Below are 18606 nucleotides of genomic sequence, written 5' to 3'. Positions count from 1 at the left end.
TAGGAGGGGGAGTTGCGTGGGGTCTGAGTTGTGCTTGTGGTATTCTGCCAGATTCTAAGATTTTAAGCAATTTAATAGGCTGGATTTTATGGCCAATAAAACTGGGGCAACAACTAGTAAATGAGGGTATGGGAACACTTGGTCAGTTGCAGTCAGGCAGAGTGGTATCCTGTGCAGGGACAATTCTCTGCACGACTAGTAAGTTAGGGCCTCAGAGGTGTAGCATATTTAAGATGTTGCACTTCACAAATTCCTTCTGAGCTGTCTGTCCCTGTCCCTCATCCTGAAACATTTCAGACAAACAAATCGTGCCTGTTCAATCTTCACCTTATGCACAATGACTAACCATCATAATGTTGCATTGTCATCAGCGGTGCATCTGTGTAAGATACCACTGTATTGGAACTGTTGATGACAAATAGCCACTGAAGATGTGTACCTTTGAACACAGAATGTTTGAAGATACAGGGAGTAGTGCATTCTGCCTGTTATCTGAACCTCTGAATATAAATCCTTCTTAGTCATACCCTTATATCTCGATAACACCTCTTGCACATTCATACCTCAGCCTAGGAAGGTTAAACGTAACAGACCTATCACAGTTTTATAGTGCTGTATGCACAAAACGTGCACATAGTTCTGTACACAAAGGTAAAAGTACTTGCTGTTTACCTGCACATACATTACATTACATACCTTTCAACTGTGCTTCTTGATGGCAGATATATGTGCATATCATACAACCTGTCTAAATGTGAAATACCCACTAGGTAACATACATCTCATAATTCCTGTCCTTAAAAGCAACTAGTGTGACTAGTGGACCTTAACCTAGTAGGGGATCTGATTGCATCCATCAACCATACAGAATAAATTCATACATATACACATTCATATGTATTCAATCTCACCGTTACATTGAGGTCCATCAGGCTGCCGACATCCTGCTCAGCCTTGATTGCGCTCTCACCCACAATGTTGCCACCGAAGAAGAGCCGGTTTGGGTTTGCAGAGCTGCAAGGAAGAGACATGGTAAGAATGGAAAACCCTATTCTAAGGAAAAGTAGAACAGGGACAGATGAATGCTCTCCCTCAACATTCCACCTTCCATCAATTCAGGAGAACCTCCAATCTTTTTTGTATTCTCATTTCAATGTTTCCTTTGGATCATGCTTTCTGTTTGAGGTTCCCTGTTATAGCCATGTAGCTCCTTACATTCTCCACTTTGTGTGTTTCTTTATCTTTAGCACCATTTAGCCATCACCATTCCCTGGCTAATGTTGCACATCTTGTGATTATGCTGCATAAATCTGTAGCGTCCCACATTCTCCTGCTCTCCCCAACTCCCAGAGGAATGCAACTGATTGGCAGAACACTTACAAAGTGACAGACAGTTGTAGTTCGATGACCACCCGTGCCACGGCTAAAACTGGCTTCAGGTTGGGCTGTTCGCTGATTCTGTAACAGAGTAAAGAACAGTCAGTAGGTGATGGACAGCATCACTCCTCGTAACTCAGGCATAAGTGCAGGTTCATGGCTACTTAACTAAAACTTCCTTTTCAAATCTACTGAACATATCTCAAGACCATAAATAACAGGGCACAAACACTGCTTAAAAGACTATACCACACACAACCCAAACCCTCAGTTGAGTGGGATCTATTACAAGACATTTAAAAATACACCCCAGCATTCCTTTAATTCTACTTGAAACAACACTTTATGAACTTGTGGCACTGGAACTAGCATCCCTCACTTTAATGCAGCCATCACAAGATTCGTCATCACCATACTCAACTTTTTCCTGGAGACATCTTAAGGGAGTCATCACAAGAGCATTCAGGAACTTCAGGCACATTTTTATCTCGCAGTAGCATCACAAACAGGGCTCAGCCCCTCCATTTTACTGACACCACTCTCAGCCATGCATTTACTGGAGCCAACATCAACCCTACCATACAACTAATGAAACCATTACATGATGATTTATTTCATAACACACCCTCTCACAGTCTACTGGAGCCATCAAAAGACCACAAACTGAACCCAGACCTATAAATCCACTGGAGATGGAGCCATGTCACAAAGCAATACCATAAACAGTCTCTCGAACTCTACTGAAGACATTACACGATCAACACAACACTGGACCCATTCCATGTATTCTACTGGACGCAACTATCTGATACCGGGAACAAACTCATACACTCTACTGAGCCATAACAAGGCCATACAATACTGGACACTTACAAACCGCTGGAGATATAATTTTATAATCAAATTATACTATACCCACCTCTGTTAGTACAGAAGAACTGTGCAAAAGAGAAAGTAGCATCTACACTCTACTACAGTCATCACAAATCAATACTATACCAGACGGAGACACCCCATCCAGTGTACTGTAGCCAGTATCTCAAGGTCATGAAGCATTGGACACTATCCATCCTATTCTGCCGAAGTTGTCACACAACCTCACAACACTGAACCAAACATCTGCACTCTGTTCAAGATTATTCAAAACATATCCTCCAATTGTGGCTTGCAAGTCATTCCAAACTTGGTTTTCAGTTGTAGGCTCAAATGAATGCCATGCATTACTAGCATAAGTAGAAGATAAAGTCATATTCATACGCCTTCAAAAGGCCATGAAAAATCCTTTCCCCAGGTTGAGGAGTTCAGTAGCCACATAACTTTTTGGTCGTTGGGTTGGTTTTAGTTTTCTATTGCCAGGCACAAGAATCAATTGTTTTTGTTTTGGTTAATTTATCTGAAGTGCCTGCACTAAGCCTACTGCCCTTTGTTACTGTGACACACTCAGAGAAATGCATTTAAGACATGCCCCACAGCAGGTGCATCTTGAGTGCAACAAAGCTGCTTAAAGTTAAAGGCGGAAAGACTGGAATTCTCCTATTCGTCTCATTCAGCATACCAATGTTGAAGTGGCCATGCTGGTACCACTAGAATTACCAAGAAACTCTCCTCATTTATAAATAACATCTTTGTTAGCATTTTCAAGGTACAATCATGCAAGATATACTGGACAGTGAAACAAACATACTTGAGTTTGATCTTTGAGCAATAAAAGAAACAGCAACTGTGATTGTGTTGTTGGCAATTGATATATAAAAGTGAAATTTAATGCTCAGTAAATAGGACCACATAGCATAGCAAGAAAGGCAGGTAACAACACCTTGCAGGGTTTTGTGTACAGTCCATCAAAAGAACAACCACCAGTGTGTAAAACAAAAACAATGCTAAACACCTTCTGTAACTTCCGGATGGAGATTGCCCCTACACGGAGTGTGGATGGGGGGAGGTAAGGAGAGAAATTATGTGATGCAATATCTATGATCCCAATAGAGAAAGGGGGGCAAAGGGAGTCATGAGGAGAAGTTGCAAGGGACCTCTAATTGAAATGTCTGATTCTGGTTATCCCACAGTCCAAAATTAAGCCTACCAAGATCGGGTGAGTGTGGCTAATGACTAAGCCATCACCCTTGATTAATTGGATTAAAAGGGAGGTGGATTCAATTTATCGAACAGTTTGAGGGCATAGGTATCCCAGAGTGTAGGCTTGCTCTCTCATAAACCCTCATAAACCTCGTAAACCCCGTCAGAGCTGACCAGACAGCATGGTGTCCGCTTCAGCTATTGCCCATTTGTGTGTCACTTGAAGCCAATTCAGTACCGTGGCCACCTGAGCAGCTTTCCATGCAGAGGCTATTCATCTTTTAAACAGGGCCAGAACGAGGTACACAATTCCCAGGTGGTTTTTAGTGCATTTGGAACGTTTGGTGTAGGAAAATGCCAATGTTCGCATAGTTACCCCCACTTTTTGCCTAGTGTTGATGCCAACTTTGATTGAAAGTGTGCTGGGACCCTGCTAACCAGGCCCCAGCAGCAGTGTTCTTTCCCTAAAACTGTACCTTTGTTTCCACAATCAATTGGCACAGCCCTGGCACACAGTTACGTCCCTTGTAAAAGGTACTCCTTGTACCAAGGGCCCTGTGGCTAGGAAAGGTCTTTAAGGGCTGCATCATGTATAATGCCACCCTGGGGACCACTCACTCAGCACAGGCACACTGCCTTGCAGCTTGTTTGTGCTGGTTGGGAGAAAAAGACTAAGTCGACATGGCACTCCCCTCAGAGTGCCATGCCCACAAACCACTGCCTGTGGCATAGGTAAGTCACCCCTCTAGCAGGCCTTACAGCCCTAAGGCATGGTGCACTATACCACAAGTGAGGGCAGAGCTGCATGAGCACAATGCCCATACAGTGTCCAACTCTATTCTAAGACATTGTAAGTGCAGTGTGGCCATCTTAAGTATATGGTCTGGGAGTTTGTCAAAAACGAACTCTACAGTTCCATAATGGCTAAACTGAATATGGGAAATTTGGTATCAAACTTCTCAGCACAATAAACCCAAGCTGATGCCAGTGTGGGATTTATTGAGAAATGCACACAGAGGGCATCCTAGAGATGCCCCCTGTATGTTAGTCTAATTGATAGTGTAAGGCTGACCAGTCTGTGCCAGCCTGCCACTTCCAGACGAGTTTCTGACCACCTGGGGTGAGTGCCTTTGTGCACTCTGTGGTCAGAAACAAAGACTGTCCTGGGTGGAGTTGTTTCACACCTCCCCCTGCAGGAACTGTAACACCTGGTGGTAAGCCTCAAAGGCTCAAGGCTGGTGTTACAGTGCCCCAGGGCACTCCAGCCAGTGGAGATGCCCGCCCCCCCCGGGCGAGCCCTCACTTTTGGCGGCAAGTCCAGAGGGATAATGGTAAAAACAAGGAGGAGTCACCCCCTCAGCCAGGGCCACCCCTGAAGTGACCCCCTTCTTGAGAAATCCTCCATCTTGCGTTGGAGGATTAGGACCAATAGGGATAGGGATGTGCCCCCCTCCCCAGAGGGATGGTGTAGCCACCCTCAGGGACAGTAGATATTGGCTAGTGCCCCCTGACCCTAAACACACCCCTAAATTTAGTATTTAGGGGCGACCCTGAACCCAGCTCTTCAGATTCCTGACGACCTCTAGAAAGAAGAAGGACTGCTGAGCTGAAAACCCTGCAGAGAAGAGAAGGAGACAACAACTGACTCGGCCCCAGCCCTACTGGCCCGCCTCCTGCTTCGAAAAGTTGCACAAGAAGAAGCAACGCGTCCTGCAGGGCCAGCGGCCCCTGAAAAGCCTCCAGGGGACTGCCTACCTCTCCAAGGACAAAAAAACTCTTGTGGACAGTGGACCTGAGAAGATAAAGAAACCATCTTTGAAAGGACTTCCACCTCACTCCAGAAGCATAAGTCCAAACTACTCTGCACCTGACGCCTCCCGGCGCGTGTCCAGAGGAACCAACCAGCCAGAGAGGACTCCCAGGCGGTTCCGACTCAGTGTCCACCCTGGTCTGACCTCTCCACCCCTCCACAATGACGCCTGCAGAGGGAATCCCGAGGATCCCCCTGACCGCGACTGCATGGGGCGAAGATATCCGACGCCCGGAGAAGCACTGCACCCGCAGCCCCCAGACTCGAGAGAAAATGACCACTGGTGCAGAAGTGACCAGCAGGCGGCCCTCACCCTTGCCCAGTCAGTGGCTTGCCCGAAAAGCCCCCCTGTGTCCTGCCTGCAGCGCCTAAGTGACCCCCAGGGCCCTCCATAGAGTTCTATTGAGAACCCACACCCTGTTTGCACACTACACCTGGCCGCCCCTGTGCCGCTGAGGGTGTGGTTTTTGTGCTTTCTTGGGGCCCCTCCAGTGCTCCTCTAAACCCCCTGGTCTGCCCTCTGGCAACACGGGTACTTACCTGCAAGCAGACCGGAGTACCTCCTCTCTCCATAGGGGCCCACGTTATTTTGGCTCCTGTTTGACCTCTGCACCTAACTGGCCCTGTGTTGCTGGTGCTGGGTGGTTGGGGTTATCTTGAACCCCCAAAAGTGGGCTACCTATGCCCTGGAGAGTGAACCCGTAAGTTAGTTACTTACCTCAAAAACTGTACTTTACTAATCTCCCTCAGGAACTGATGAAAATTGCACTGTCCACTTTTAAAATAGCTTTTTGTCATTTTAAAGAAAACTGTGTACATTGTGGATTCCATTCGAAGTATTACTATGCAAAGTAAATTTCATTTAATGTACTTATTTGCTAAAATAATCTGGTGGTTCTAGAAATAAATTAAGAAAATAATATTTTTCTATATAAAAAACCTATTGATCTGGAGTTAAGTCATTGGGTGTGTGTTTTCACTTATTGCTTGTGTGTGTACATCAAATGCTTAACACTACCTTCTGTAGGAAAGTACAATCTTTCTTGACCTGTTAGCCCCAATTTCTGCCTGTTTGTCAGTGTGTTTTACTGTCTCACTGGGATCCTGCTAGCCAGGACCCCAGTGCTCATAGTTTATGGCCTATATGTGTTGTTAGTATGCTTGACTGTGTCACTGGAGTTCTGCTAACCAGAACTCCAGTGCTTATGCTCTCTCTGTGTACCAAATTTGTCACTATAGTTTAGTGACTCCATATACCAATTTTAATTGGCACATTGGTCCCCCCTTATAAGTCCCTAGTATATGGTACCTAGGTACCCAGGGCATTGGGGTTCCAGGAGATCCTTATGGGCTGCAGCATTTCTTTTGCCACCCGTAAGGAGCTCATACAAACACTACTTCAGGACTGCCATTGCAGACTGAGTGAAATAGTGCACACACTATTTCACAGCCATTTTCCATGCACCAGGTAACTTATAAGTCACCTACATGTCTAACCTTCAGTTCCTAGACTAGGTGCAAAGTTACTGTGTGTGAGGGCACCCTTGCACTAGCAAAGGTGCCCCCACATTGTCCAGGCCCAAATTCCCAGACTTCATGAGTGCAGGGATACCATTATAAGTGTGCACTACATATATGTCAATACATATATGTAGCTTCACCATGGTAACTCAGTATAGGGCCATGTGAGGTGTCTAAGATTGTAGAATTAAACCCCCAATCCAAATTTGGTATTGGGGGGCCAATTCTATGCACCCTGGGGGCTCCACCATGGACCCCAGTACTGCCAAACCAGCTCTCTGAGGCTTCCACTGCAGCCCCAGCTGCTGCCACCTCACAGACAGGTTTCTGCCCTCCTGGGGACTGAGCAGCTCAATCCCAGGAAGGCAGAACAACGCATTTCCTTTAGGAGAGGGGTGTTACACCCCCTCCCATTGGAAATAGGTGTTACAGGCATGGGAGGGGAATCCTCCCAGAGCCTCTGGAAATGCTTTGAAGGGAAAAAACGGTGCCCTCCTTGCATAAACCAGTCTACACCAGTTCAGGGACCCCCAGTCCCTGCTCTGGCATGAAACTGGACAAAGGAAAGGGGAGTGACCACTCCCCTGTCCATCATCACCCCAGGTGTGGTGCCCAGAGCTCCTCCATAGTGTCCCTGGCATTAGCCATCTTGGATTCCAAGGTGTGGGGACCCTCTGGGAGCATCTCAGTGGCCAGTGCCAGCAGGTGACATCAGAGACCCCTCCTGACAGGTGCATAACTGGGTAGGTAGCCAATCCCCCTCTCAAGGCTATTTAGGGTCTGTCCTCTGGGTGTTTCCTCAGATTCGGTTTGCAAGGCTCCACCAGGACTCCTCTGCATCCTCTGCTTCAGCTTCTGACCATTGGATCATCCGCAGACTGCTCCAGGGACCGCTGTAACTGCAACAAATTATCCAGGAAGGCTCCTGTGACCTGCAACTGCAACAGTTTCCAGGTTGTGCACGCTCTGAGGACTGTCTTTCTTCATCATGCACCAGAAGAACCGAAGGAATCTCAGCAGGCACCTCTCTGCAATGACGATCAGTACTTTGGGACTCCTTTTCTGTCGACAAGCATGATCCCTGGAACACAGGTGGTGGACCGAAGTGATTCTGCCTGTCCAAAGGCCCAGCTGTCCAAATTTGGTGAAGGTAAGGGCTTGCCTCCCCGTGCCAGACAGTACCCTTGTGCATCACGTCCTCTGCAGCTCCTTCGGCTTCTGTGCACTTCTTCCAAAAGTTCTCTGTGCATAGCATAGCCTAGGTCCCCAGCACTCAATCCTGCGATGCTGAGCTCCCTGAATTATTCTCCACCAGCATGGGACCCTTCTGTGTTGTGCTGCGATGACCGCACTTTGCAGCTCCTTTGTCCCCATGTCCTGGGACCTCCGTGGGTGCTGCCTGGTCTTCTGAGGGCTCTCTGAAGTGCTGAGAGGAGAGCCCCCGCTGTCTCCTCAGTCCAAGCTGAGACCCCCAGGACCCTCGGGGGGCCGGGCAGCTCTGCTTTGATGCAAAACGCGTTCTTGCATGAACCAAGGTTTGTTGGTGAAATCCTGCATCCAACGACTCGATGTGGGACATCTCTTGCACCAAGCAGGAACCTGCAGCTATCTTCTTTGGTGCATTTCTGTACTTTTCTTCCAAATGGAGAATCCACTTTTGCACCTTCTTTTAGGTGGGCAGGGACTCCTGTTCTTCCTGGACTCTTCATCGACTTCTGGACTTGGTCTCCTGTCTCCTCAGGTCTCCAGGTCCAGGAATCCATCGTTGGTTTCTTGCAGTCTTGCTTGGTTCTTGCATAATCCTTCACCACGACTTGTAGTGTGTTCTGAGGAAACTTGATGTACTTTACTCCTGTTTTCCTGGGCTCTGGGGTGGGGTACTTTACTTACCTTTGGTGTTTTCTTACACTCCCAGCGCCCCTCTACACACTACGCTTGCCTAGGGGGGAATCTGACTTTCACATTCCACTATTTTAGTATATGGTTTGCGTTTCCCCTAGGTCCATTGTAATCTATTGTGTTTTTCACTGTTTGCACTATTCTATGACTGTTTACTTACCCGATTTTGGTTACTAGTTTATATGTTGTGTATAATGCTTACCTCCAGAAGGAATATTGCCTCTAAGATATTTCTGGCCTTGTGTCACTAAAATAAAGTACCTTTATTTTTGGTAACACTGAGTATTGTCTTTTATTGTGTATAAGTACTGTGTGACTATAGTGGTATTGCAAGAGCTGTGCATGTCTCCTAGTTCAACCTCGGCTGCTCTGCTACAGCTACCCCTAGACAGCCTGAGCTGCTAGACACTGCCTACATTTCACTAATATGGGATAACTGGACCTGGTAAAAGGTGCAAGTACCTTAGGTACCCACTAAAAACCAGGCCAGCCTCCTAGGCCCTCTGATAAGCCTAACTGCTCGACCACACTACCATAAATTGAGCATTAGTATTATCTATTATTGCCTCTGTCAAGCCTCTTGGGGAACCCCTGGACTCTGGGCACACTATATCTCATTTTGATATAGTATATACAGAGCCAGCTTCCTACATTTGGTAATTGCTAAAGGTAGAGCAGCGGGTCAGGAGACAGCTGTATGTCAACTACTGTGGATATGTGCTCCAGCACCTGAATCCAGACCCGCGCAAGCGGAGGCCACTCCCAGACCATATGTAAAGATGTAGCATTGACATGTCTGCATCTGGGCCATGTTGATGGTGTCACTGGGAATATCGTGTGGAGCCAGTGAGGTGTGTTTGATGGAGATAATTAAAGTGTGTGAATTTGAGGAGAGCATTTCGGAACAGATGTTTCATGTGTTCCAATGCCATTGTCCATTGTTTAGCAATAAGTGCCTTATTCACCTTAATGCCCACCAGATCGTCAAAGTGATCTAGGAGATCGTAAAGGGCAGGTAGGGTGTGGGCATAGTCCTGCAGATAGATCAGCACATTGTCTGCATAAAGTGAGTCGACATGCCAGTCCGTGTTAACCCGTATGCCCCAGGAGGGACTCCTGCTGCACAGTGCGGCAGCCAATGGTTCCATGACAAGTGCAAATATTACAGATGAGAATGAGCAGCCCTGATGGGTCCTCCCTCTTATAGGAAAGTAGGGTGATAAGACCTCCTGTGCACACTCTAGCTTGTGGTTCAGAGTATAATAGCAAGGAACCCCAGGCCTACCTGCCTGGCTTCCACTACTTGGATCAGAAAGGGCCAACTCAATGTGTCCAAGTATTTTTCAAAATCAAGGGGGGACTGCCACCAGGAGATCAGCTGCTCCCTTCATGGTGCCCAGGATGTAATACATATGTGTGTTGTAATAGGTTGCATGGTGGGGGATAAAGCTGCACTGATCTGGATGAACAAGGGAGTAGAACATTGGGAGTAATCTGCTGGTGAGGACCTTGATCAGGATCCTGTAATCAATGTTGAGCATGGAGAGTGGGTGATAGGATCCCACCAAAAAAGGGTCCTTGTTGCGTTTCGGCAGTACCACTATAAGAGCCTCACAAAGAGAGTCAGGAAGAATGCCCCGCTAATGAGATTCACTGTATACACTGCCAATTATTTAGGAGCAAGAGTGGCATCGAATGCGGCATAGTACTCAATGGATATTCTGTGCCGGGGGTCTTGGCCGTTTCCATCTGGCGAATAGCCAACTGAAGGTCCTCCAATAGTAGGGGGTGTTCTAATTACGACAGCTGTAGAGGGGATAGAAGGTGGAGAGCAACCTCCTACAGGAAAGCCCTGATAGCTAGCGGGAGGTTTTGATGGGGGAGAGTATAGTTCTTCATAGTACCGGACAAACACATCATTAATGTCTGCCTGGGTAATAACTATCTGACTAGCAGTAACTCTGCTAGCCCCTATAACTGTCCTGGGGATTTCTGATTGTAGTAACCATGTCAACGTTTCTCTGGTTTATCACCATCCACTTGCTGGTGTGCCAGGGCGGTATTATAAGCAAGATCACTTGATCGCTTGCCTTTATTGTGGTAGCAATGGTGGAGCTCAATCAATTGTGACCAAGCTTCCGCCACCGTAATCGCTACAATTTTTGAGGCATGTATCAGTGATTCTAGGTCGGCGATGGAGCAAAGAAGTGTGGCCCTCGCACCTGAGGATATGGTAATACCAAGCCCCCTCATGACCAACTTCATGCCGTCCCAATCCAACCCCCGAGATTCAACTGCAAATGTATTGCATAAGGTGGGTACCTATGGCCTCCCTTAAGGAGCATCATTCAGTGCTTCTGTCCACACTCTTCACTTTGGGATAGCAGACTGGGCCACTCCCCAATTAAAAGTAATCTTGAGTGGGTTATGGTCTGAAACTGTCCTGCCCAGGTATTCAGATGATTGCAATAGAGGCCAAAAATTTGAGGTGCAAAAGATATAATCAAGACTGGTGTGTATCTGAGGCCCAGGGGCATAGAAGGAGTATTCAGTGTCCCTGGGGTGACCTAAGCACCAGATATTATGTAAATGCAGAATCCTAGTCCAGTGCTGGAAGTGTTTAGTCGCCTCCACTCCCTGCGTACCCGGAAGTGGGGGTACTGCAAGGTCTAACGCAGTGTTATGCACACAATTAAAATACCCACACCACAGTGCAGGGGCCTGGGAATTTAGAAGCAGCAAAGGAGATAGAGGGTGAAGAAACTAGCCTTGGTGTGTATTAGGTGCATATATAGAGATTAGTGAGAGGGGACCCACCACTAAGGAGCCTTCTAACAGGAGGAATATGCTGCCCAGATCAGTTAACACCCTCTGTTCCACAAATGGCACCCCAGGGAATACTTAAATCAGAACCCTGCAAGCATACGAAGAGTAATTAGTGCCATAGACTTGCTCACTGCAGTGTCTGCTGACCCTCTTGAGTTACCCACGTGTAAGGTGTGTTACTTGGACACACGCAATGTGAATATGCTGGCGTCTAAGATATGCCTAGATCCTGTGCCATCTCCTGGGTGTTGCCATGCCCCTAATATTCCAGATTAATACATTAAAGGAGGTGACCATAGTATATGGCGTGTACCCTGAAGCAAAAGTAGTGGAGATGGTCCCTCCCTTCCAGTGAGCATGCCCCCTAACTGCCCCTTCAAGCCAAAGCGAAGTAAACACACAAAAATGCAACATAACAAAATGCCCCGACCCCAGGATTAGACGCCAATGAGCACCATGCCACCATGTCCCAAAGAAGGAAACCTATATGCAATGCGTACCAACAACAATTGAACGTCCTTGCGGGACTGGCCAAGGGGGCAGGCCAAGCCTGGTGAACAATGAGATTGCTGTGTCTCAACAGAAACCAACTGGGCCCAGTAGTGAGCCCCACCTTCTCAGCGCACAAAGCAGAAGTACCAAACCTCTCAACATACTGTCAGTTTCATCACTCACTGTACTGATCAAGGGTAGACATCCTCCAGGAGTCTGGCATCTCTCTGCGAGAAGAGCCCTGCAGGATGATCAAAGAACCTTTCCCAGAGATGGTTGAGCCAGGGATCCCGAGGAGTCCAAGTCAGTGTCCATGGCCAGGACTTGGTAACTGTTGGTGTTTCATGTGGAGATCTCAGAGACCGCACGCACCCTTTCTTGAGCTGCCTGTTCGTCTGTAGGGTGGGAACAAATCTTGCGCGGATGGTGGCGGGACTTCTGCCTCCCATCAGACCTGCCCGGCAGGTCATCACCGGTGATGTCAGGCTGTTCATATACATCTTGGAACACAGTCACCCCCTGGCCTCCGTTTTGATGGAAAAGAAATGGGTTGACTTCGAGTTCACCACTTGCAAGTGGGCAGGAACTAGCAGAGCTTGGGAGAGGCTCAAAGTACGGAGTTGCACCTTAACTGCCCCAACGGGATTGCGCTTCCTCTGGACCTCAGTGATGTAAATCTGGGTAAGCTGTGATGGTAGCATCATTGTATGTCCAGGGGACCTTCACCCTAAACAGCTGCAGTAGGAGGTCTCTGTTCTGAATGCAGAGGAGATGCACTAACTTTCTCCTACCCTTGCAAACGATGGTATTGGTGGAAATGCATAGATGAATTTTCCTTTCCAAATCAATTGTGAATACATTGCTCTGGGCAATATCACCTGCTTGCAAATTTTTCACACTTGCTCTTCTGATCCATGGCAAACATATACAAATCGGGCTTTCTCCATTTCTAAAATATATTGTGAGATACGAAATGCTGTCTGTTCAATCAATCTGCCTGCTCGTTGTCTATCAGTGGAACGTGCACTGCTATCAACAACACTCTGTTGGCAATGGCCCATTCCAAAAACTTTTGTGCATCTTTCGACAGGCTCAACAACCTTGTTTCTCTCATTTTCTGTATGTAATACATTGTTGTCATTTTGCCCGCCCGTACCATAACATGACAATGTCCCACTATCTGCTGAAAGGCTAGTAGTGCCAATCTCACAGCCCTCAGCTACAATATGTTTATGCGTAATTTCTTTTTCTTCTTTTGACCATACACCATGTACTACTTTGTTTGTTACATGTGCTCTCTAACCTGCCACTGAAGCATCCTTAGTTAGATATCTCTGCGTTTTTCTCATCTGCAGACTTTGGGCCTGATTCAGACCCTGGCGGCCGGTGACCGCCAGGGTCACCGGCCACGGGAGCACCGCCGACAGACCGGCGGTGCTCCAAAGGGCATTCTGACCGCAGCGGTTCTGCCGCGGCCAGAAAGGGTAAACCGGCGGTCTCCGGCCGGTTTACCGCTGCCCTTGGAATCCCCCATGGCGGCGCAGCTTGCTGCGCCGCCATGGGGGATTCTGACACCCCCTACCGCCATCCTGTTCCTGGCGGTTCGCCCGCCAGGAACAGGATGGCGGTAGGGGGTGCCGCAGGGCCCCTGGGGGCCCCTGCCGTGCCCATGCCAATGGCATGGGCACGGCAGGGACCCCGTAAGAGGGCCCCACTGTGTATTTCAGTGTCTGCCTAGCAGACACTGAAATACGCGACGGGTGCAAACTGCACCCGTCGCACATGCCCACTCCGCCGGCTCCATTCGGAGCCGGCTTCCTCGTGGGGAGGGGTTTCCCGCTGGGCTGGCGGGCGGCCTTCTGGCAGTCGCCCGCCAGCCCAGCGGGAAAGCCAGAATGGCCTGCGGTTCCCTCCAGGCGGGCGGCGACCGCCGCCCGCCGGGGTCAAAATGACCCCCCTTGTCCCTTGAATATATTTTTGCTTCCCTTCCACCACTGAAATGCTTCCTTCATACTCTGAGTTATGTTGACTATATCGTCCCAGTCACCTTTCTTCTGTTGCCATTGTCTGGCTAATTCTTCCTGAATCACCCTCATCCAAAGTCTGCATTGAGGTATCAACACAATACATGAAGAAATTGTTCCCAACACTGCCTTCATCCATCTCACTGTTAGTTACCCTTACTTACTTCGTCATGGTTTTGACCTGATTTATTAGCTTGTTTCCTCTTTCCTGTGAAGGGAATACCATTCCTTTTACTGTCCCCAGCCTGGCTCCTAAAAACATTAAATTCTGACTTGGTTTCATCTTTGGATTTTTTGTATTGATCTTTAGTCTTAAATACAGACACATCTTTTGAGTCAACTATGTTATCTCTTTGCTCTATCTCGATGTTAAAGCCTTTCTGAGACAGTCGTCCAGAGATGGATATATCATACCCCATTTTCTTCTTTTATCAGCTGCCTCTGGAGTCATGCATTTTGTAAAGATTCATGGGGCTGATCTCAGTTCAAAAGGTAGGGCTTTGAAGAGATAGTGTTGTCCTGCCACCATAAAACTGAGATATTTTCTGTGCTTTTTGTGAATTGGTATGTTGAAATATGCATCTTTCAGGTCTATAGAACTTAGATATGGGGGTCCCACAAAAACCTTGATACTCTGCAAACCAAGGAAAACCATTTCCTTAGACAGATTGCCCGGCTAGGTATGGGCTCACCAATGACCCCTCTAAGGCTAGACCTAGGTCTAAACAGTATCAAAACCACAGCAGCCCTAAGGCCTCTCTCCTATTGGATTCGCTTATGGAAATCTGTTGAACTCGAACCATATAGGCTGGCTATAAGAGAGCTCATAGCCACCCCCCAGGCGCTGGAGAAAATCCCATGGCTGAAGGAAATGAAATCTGCCTGGGTCAAAATAGGTTTTCCTTCCTACTGGAACTATCCGGATCAAATCCCCGATAATGCAAAGAAACTTGTCACAAAAAGATATTGGGAGAAAGTTAACGAAGACTCCTTGCACCAAAAAGGGGCGGGCAGGCTAACTATGGAATTTCTCCAATTCAAGCACGAGCCCTGGCCTGAGAACTTCTTGAACCTTCCCCTGCCTCCGTATGCCCGTGCTTTATATCTTCAACTAAGATATGGTACACTGCCTATTGATGGTTTTACGGCTCACTGGTCATCTAACATCGCTCCAAATGATAGATGTTTCTCTTGCCATAATTGTAAAGAAACAATAGAGCATATACTATTTTTCTGCCCTCTGTATAAAAGTCCCAGAGGGAGGTGGATCATTCCCCTCTGCAAAAATATGTCATTACATGATAGAGCAAACGCCACCAGAATCTGTACATACGACTCATCCTCCGTGGTAGCTATTACAGTTACCAAATTTTTAGCGGAGGCCTGGTACATCCGGCGTAGGCTTATTGTTTCAAAGGGCATGTGAGCCATCCTGACATTAGTCGTCAGAAGGAGTCTCAACTGTTATTTTTTTTTTTTGGCCTCTACATGAGGATTGGCGAGGGCCAGGTCTTACGGGGAAGCAATTGCACACATTGGTATGCTAGACAGAATTTTATATTCTAGTTTTTATCTTTTTTTATCCTTAATATTTTAGCCATGTCTTATTTATTGTACTTTTTATCTATAATCAAATACTTAGTCTTGTTGATCTTATTGTTATACTGTCCTGATTATTACTGTTTTTTTATTGTTATCTTGTTTTTTTTTTAACAAATACTATTTTATCATGTATGATTGTTATCTTTGTTATTCAAAATGGCCTAGATCTCTAGACCGAATGAACTCAAAAAAAAAAAAAAAAAAAAAACTTAGATAATCTCCTTTTCTTATGAAGGGTAGAATTTCCTGTAATGTGAATATGCGTCAGCTCTGTTGTTTTATATATTTAATTCTCTTAAAACCAATATTGGACACCACTCTCTTGATTTTTTTAATATGAGAAAGAATCTCAAATAGAATCACTCATATATATCTTCCATTGGCACCTTCTCTATTGCTTTTTTGGTTATTAATTTTGACATTGCTTTTCGCAATTCTTTTAAGTGTCTGTGCTTTTCCTTCATTGGCCGGATATCTGGTAGCTCCTCCACAAATTTCAGAACATGACCCTCTCTTGCAATATCCAACACCCATTTGTCTGTAATTATATGTTGCCATTTTCCATTGTAAAACTGTATTCTTCCCCTATTTTGGTGACACTTTCTCAAGAAAGTCATGACTTTCTGCTTTTGCCCTCATATCTTGAAGGCTTATTTCCTATTCTTGCTATCCCTTGATTTTACCTGTAGCCTTGTCCTCTGCCTCTGCTGTCTATTTAGCTGCCCATACACATTGTACTATCTGTATGTTATATTCTGCCTGTCCTTGTAGAAAGAACTGCCTTTTCTACCTCTATATGGTTATCCACCTTGCTTCTAAAGACATTTTTTCCATCAAATGGCATATTCATCACCTGCACCTGAACTCCTGGTCTGAAAGTTTTACTTTTTAACCAGCCATATCTCTGCTTGACTGTTGCATTTCCAACCTGTCTAAATGCGCATGTTGACGCATCCATGTTTGCATCTATCAGCGATGCTGATGGTCTCTCACCATCCATTAATATTGCGTTTGGTTTCCCCTTATCTTTTTCCGGTAATTTCTCTAGGAGTGGGCCATGTCACTCCATAATTGTCTGTCATAATGAGCTACAATTGCTGTAGAATTTGCAACTTTGATTGCATTAGCAGCCAGCACAATGACTCTCTTCCCCATTGTGTCCATTTCCTGCCTTCTTTGGCTGTTGGTGCTATGCATGGTGTTGACGGATTTCTTGATTTACATTGTGTAGCTGTTGAAATGGCTGACTCAGAACACATCAGCCTTATAATACACACTGCTGCATCCTTAGTGGCCTTGTACTTCTTATCTATTTTTGACAGATTTACCAATGCACTTGCTGGATTCTGCATCACTGTTAAACCTTCTTCCCATAGATGCAGCAATATAGGAATAGATCTTGTGCCTATGTATGTCATCTCTTTAAAATCAAACCAAAAAAACATGATTTTTTTTGCAACCGAAACTGGAAGAATAAAGCACTTAGAGGCTTTCTCTAAAGGAGAATGAAATCATCCTATGTCCTCTGGTGGTGAATAATGTCTCACAGGCTCCAGGCTAGCATCCTGTGGTGCAATGAACAGATCACATTCAGAATCATTATGGAGTGTTCAAAGCTGGTTGTGTGTTACGTCATCCTTTACTCCTTTAGTATCATAATCTCCTGCACTACTTAATGCTTAGCCTAGTTGTTCCTCTTGACCATCATTATCCAATAGCCTTATCTGGGCATCAGTCTGCCTGCAGGATTAGCGGCTGAGGGGTCGTTCTGTCCTCTTGCCCCTTCTGTGCTATCTAGGGTGGAAGTCTCTAATAAATGACTGCAATCATGTTTTGTAGTGATGTAAACATATATAAAGGTACCTGTATTCACTTGTCTTATGCATGACTCTGAACCTTTCTCTGTTGATAGTTCTTATAGTCCTCTGCATCATCCTTATCATCTATATATTGTATATTCAAATCATTTGGATGGTTTGCCCTCTCCACCTTATCACTGCCATCACTAAAAAATGCCCCTATTTCATCCAAATCAGGCACCACACTTCCCTTACATAATACATGTTGTTGGCCTGCAGGTCAAAGAAATGAAGATAGGCTATTTTGAAATAATTTATGTGGTGGTTTAGGTGGCATTTGTGACACTAGCAATGTTTTTAGTATAGGCTCCACCTCCTCATCTTGCATCTCACTTAACTTTTTCCATAAAATATTTGGTGTTGCCAATGTTTGTTTTCCCTTTATCAGATGTTTTTCGCTCATCGACAGCATCAGCTGTTTTGTACTTGACATCTGCATCATTTTTGTTGACGTTGAGTCTTTGTTAGACTGCATCTTTCTCTTCAATGCTGTCTCCATCACTGTTGACACATTCCTGGTTGACGATAGTAAACTTGTTGCTGCACTCGTTGACGGTGACTCTCTCGTCGATAATCTCTCTTTCATCGAGGCCAATGTTCTTGTTGACAAGCCTTCTGTCAAAGACAAATCTATACTGTTTCCCTCTTTCATCTTACTCATTGATGGCAAGTTTCTAGTCAACAATTTTCCACTCGCTGACAACAACTCTCTCATCATCGGTGCTGTCGACGACAAGTTTATACGAAGTTTATACCTCTAGTTTTCGTTGTTGACTTTTCTATTTTAAGCTTGTCTGCATCACTCTTTTTTAGAAGTTTGGCATCCTCTTTGGAGTCCATTCTAGTCTTTTTTTTTATATCTCATCGACGGTTCCCCTCCTTTTATCTTTTGTAGTTTGTCTGCCACCTGAATTTTTTTGACCTAATAACTGACTCTTAATGGTAGAGTAAGAGGGTCCTTTACCTCACTTTTCTGTATATTTTCCTTTTTCCATCTCTATTTCCACAATTGCTAAAGCCAGTAGTCTTTCTTTCTACTTTCAGGTCTAAGTTGAGAAAGTTTTACAAATCTCGCAGTAGCTGACTTGTGCTCTGGATGCAGACAGTAGAGACACTTTCT

General features: G+C 45.9%; 1 protein-coding gene across 4 annotated transcripts in view; it reads right to left on the bottom strand.

The window, feature by feature from the left end:
- The window catches only part of ITGA7 (integrin subunit alpha 7), a 259855-nt gene that overhangs the window by 62009 nt on the left and 179240 nt on the right, over positions 1–18606 (bottom strand). For all 4 annotated transcript variants that reach the window (XM_069230634.1, XM_069230633.1, XM_069230636.1 and 1 more), the window contains 2 exons: positions 1381–1458; positions 912–1014 (listed from right to left, as the gene is read on the bottom strand). In XM_069230634.1, the coding sequence (XP_069086735.1) occupies positions 912–1014; positions 1381–1458 (181 nt within the window). The remainder of the gene's footprint in view (positions 1–911; positions 1015–1380; positions 1459–18606) is intronic.

The sequence above is a fragment of the Pleurodeles waltl genome, chromosome 4_2 (genome assembly GCF_031143425.1).
Source record: "Pleurodeles waltl isolate 20211129_DDA chromosome 4_2, aPleWal1.hap1.20221129, whole genome shotgun sequence".
Taxonomy (NCBI): domain Eukaryota; kingdom Metazoa; phylum Chordata; class Amphibia; order Caudata; family Salamandridae; genus Pleurodeles; species Pleurodeles waltl.
This window is presented reverse-complemented; position numbering and strand designations above follow the sequence as displayed.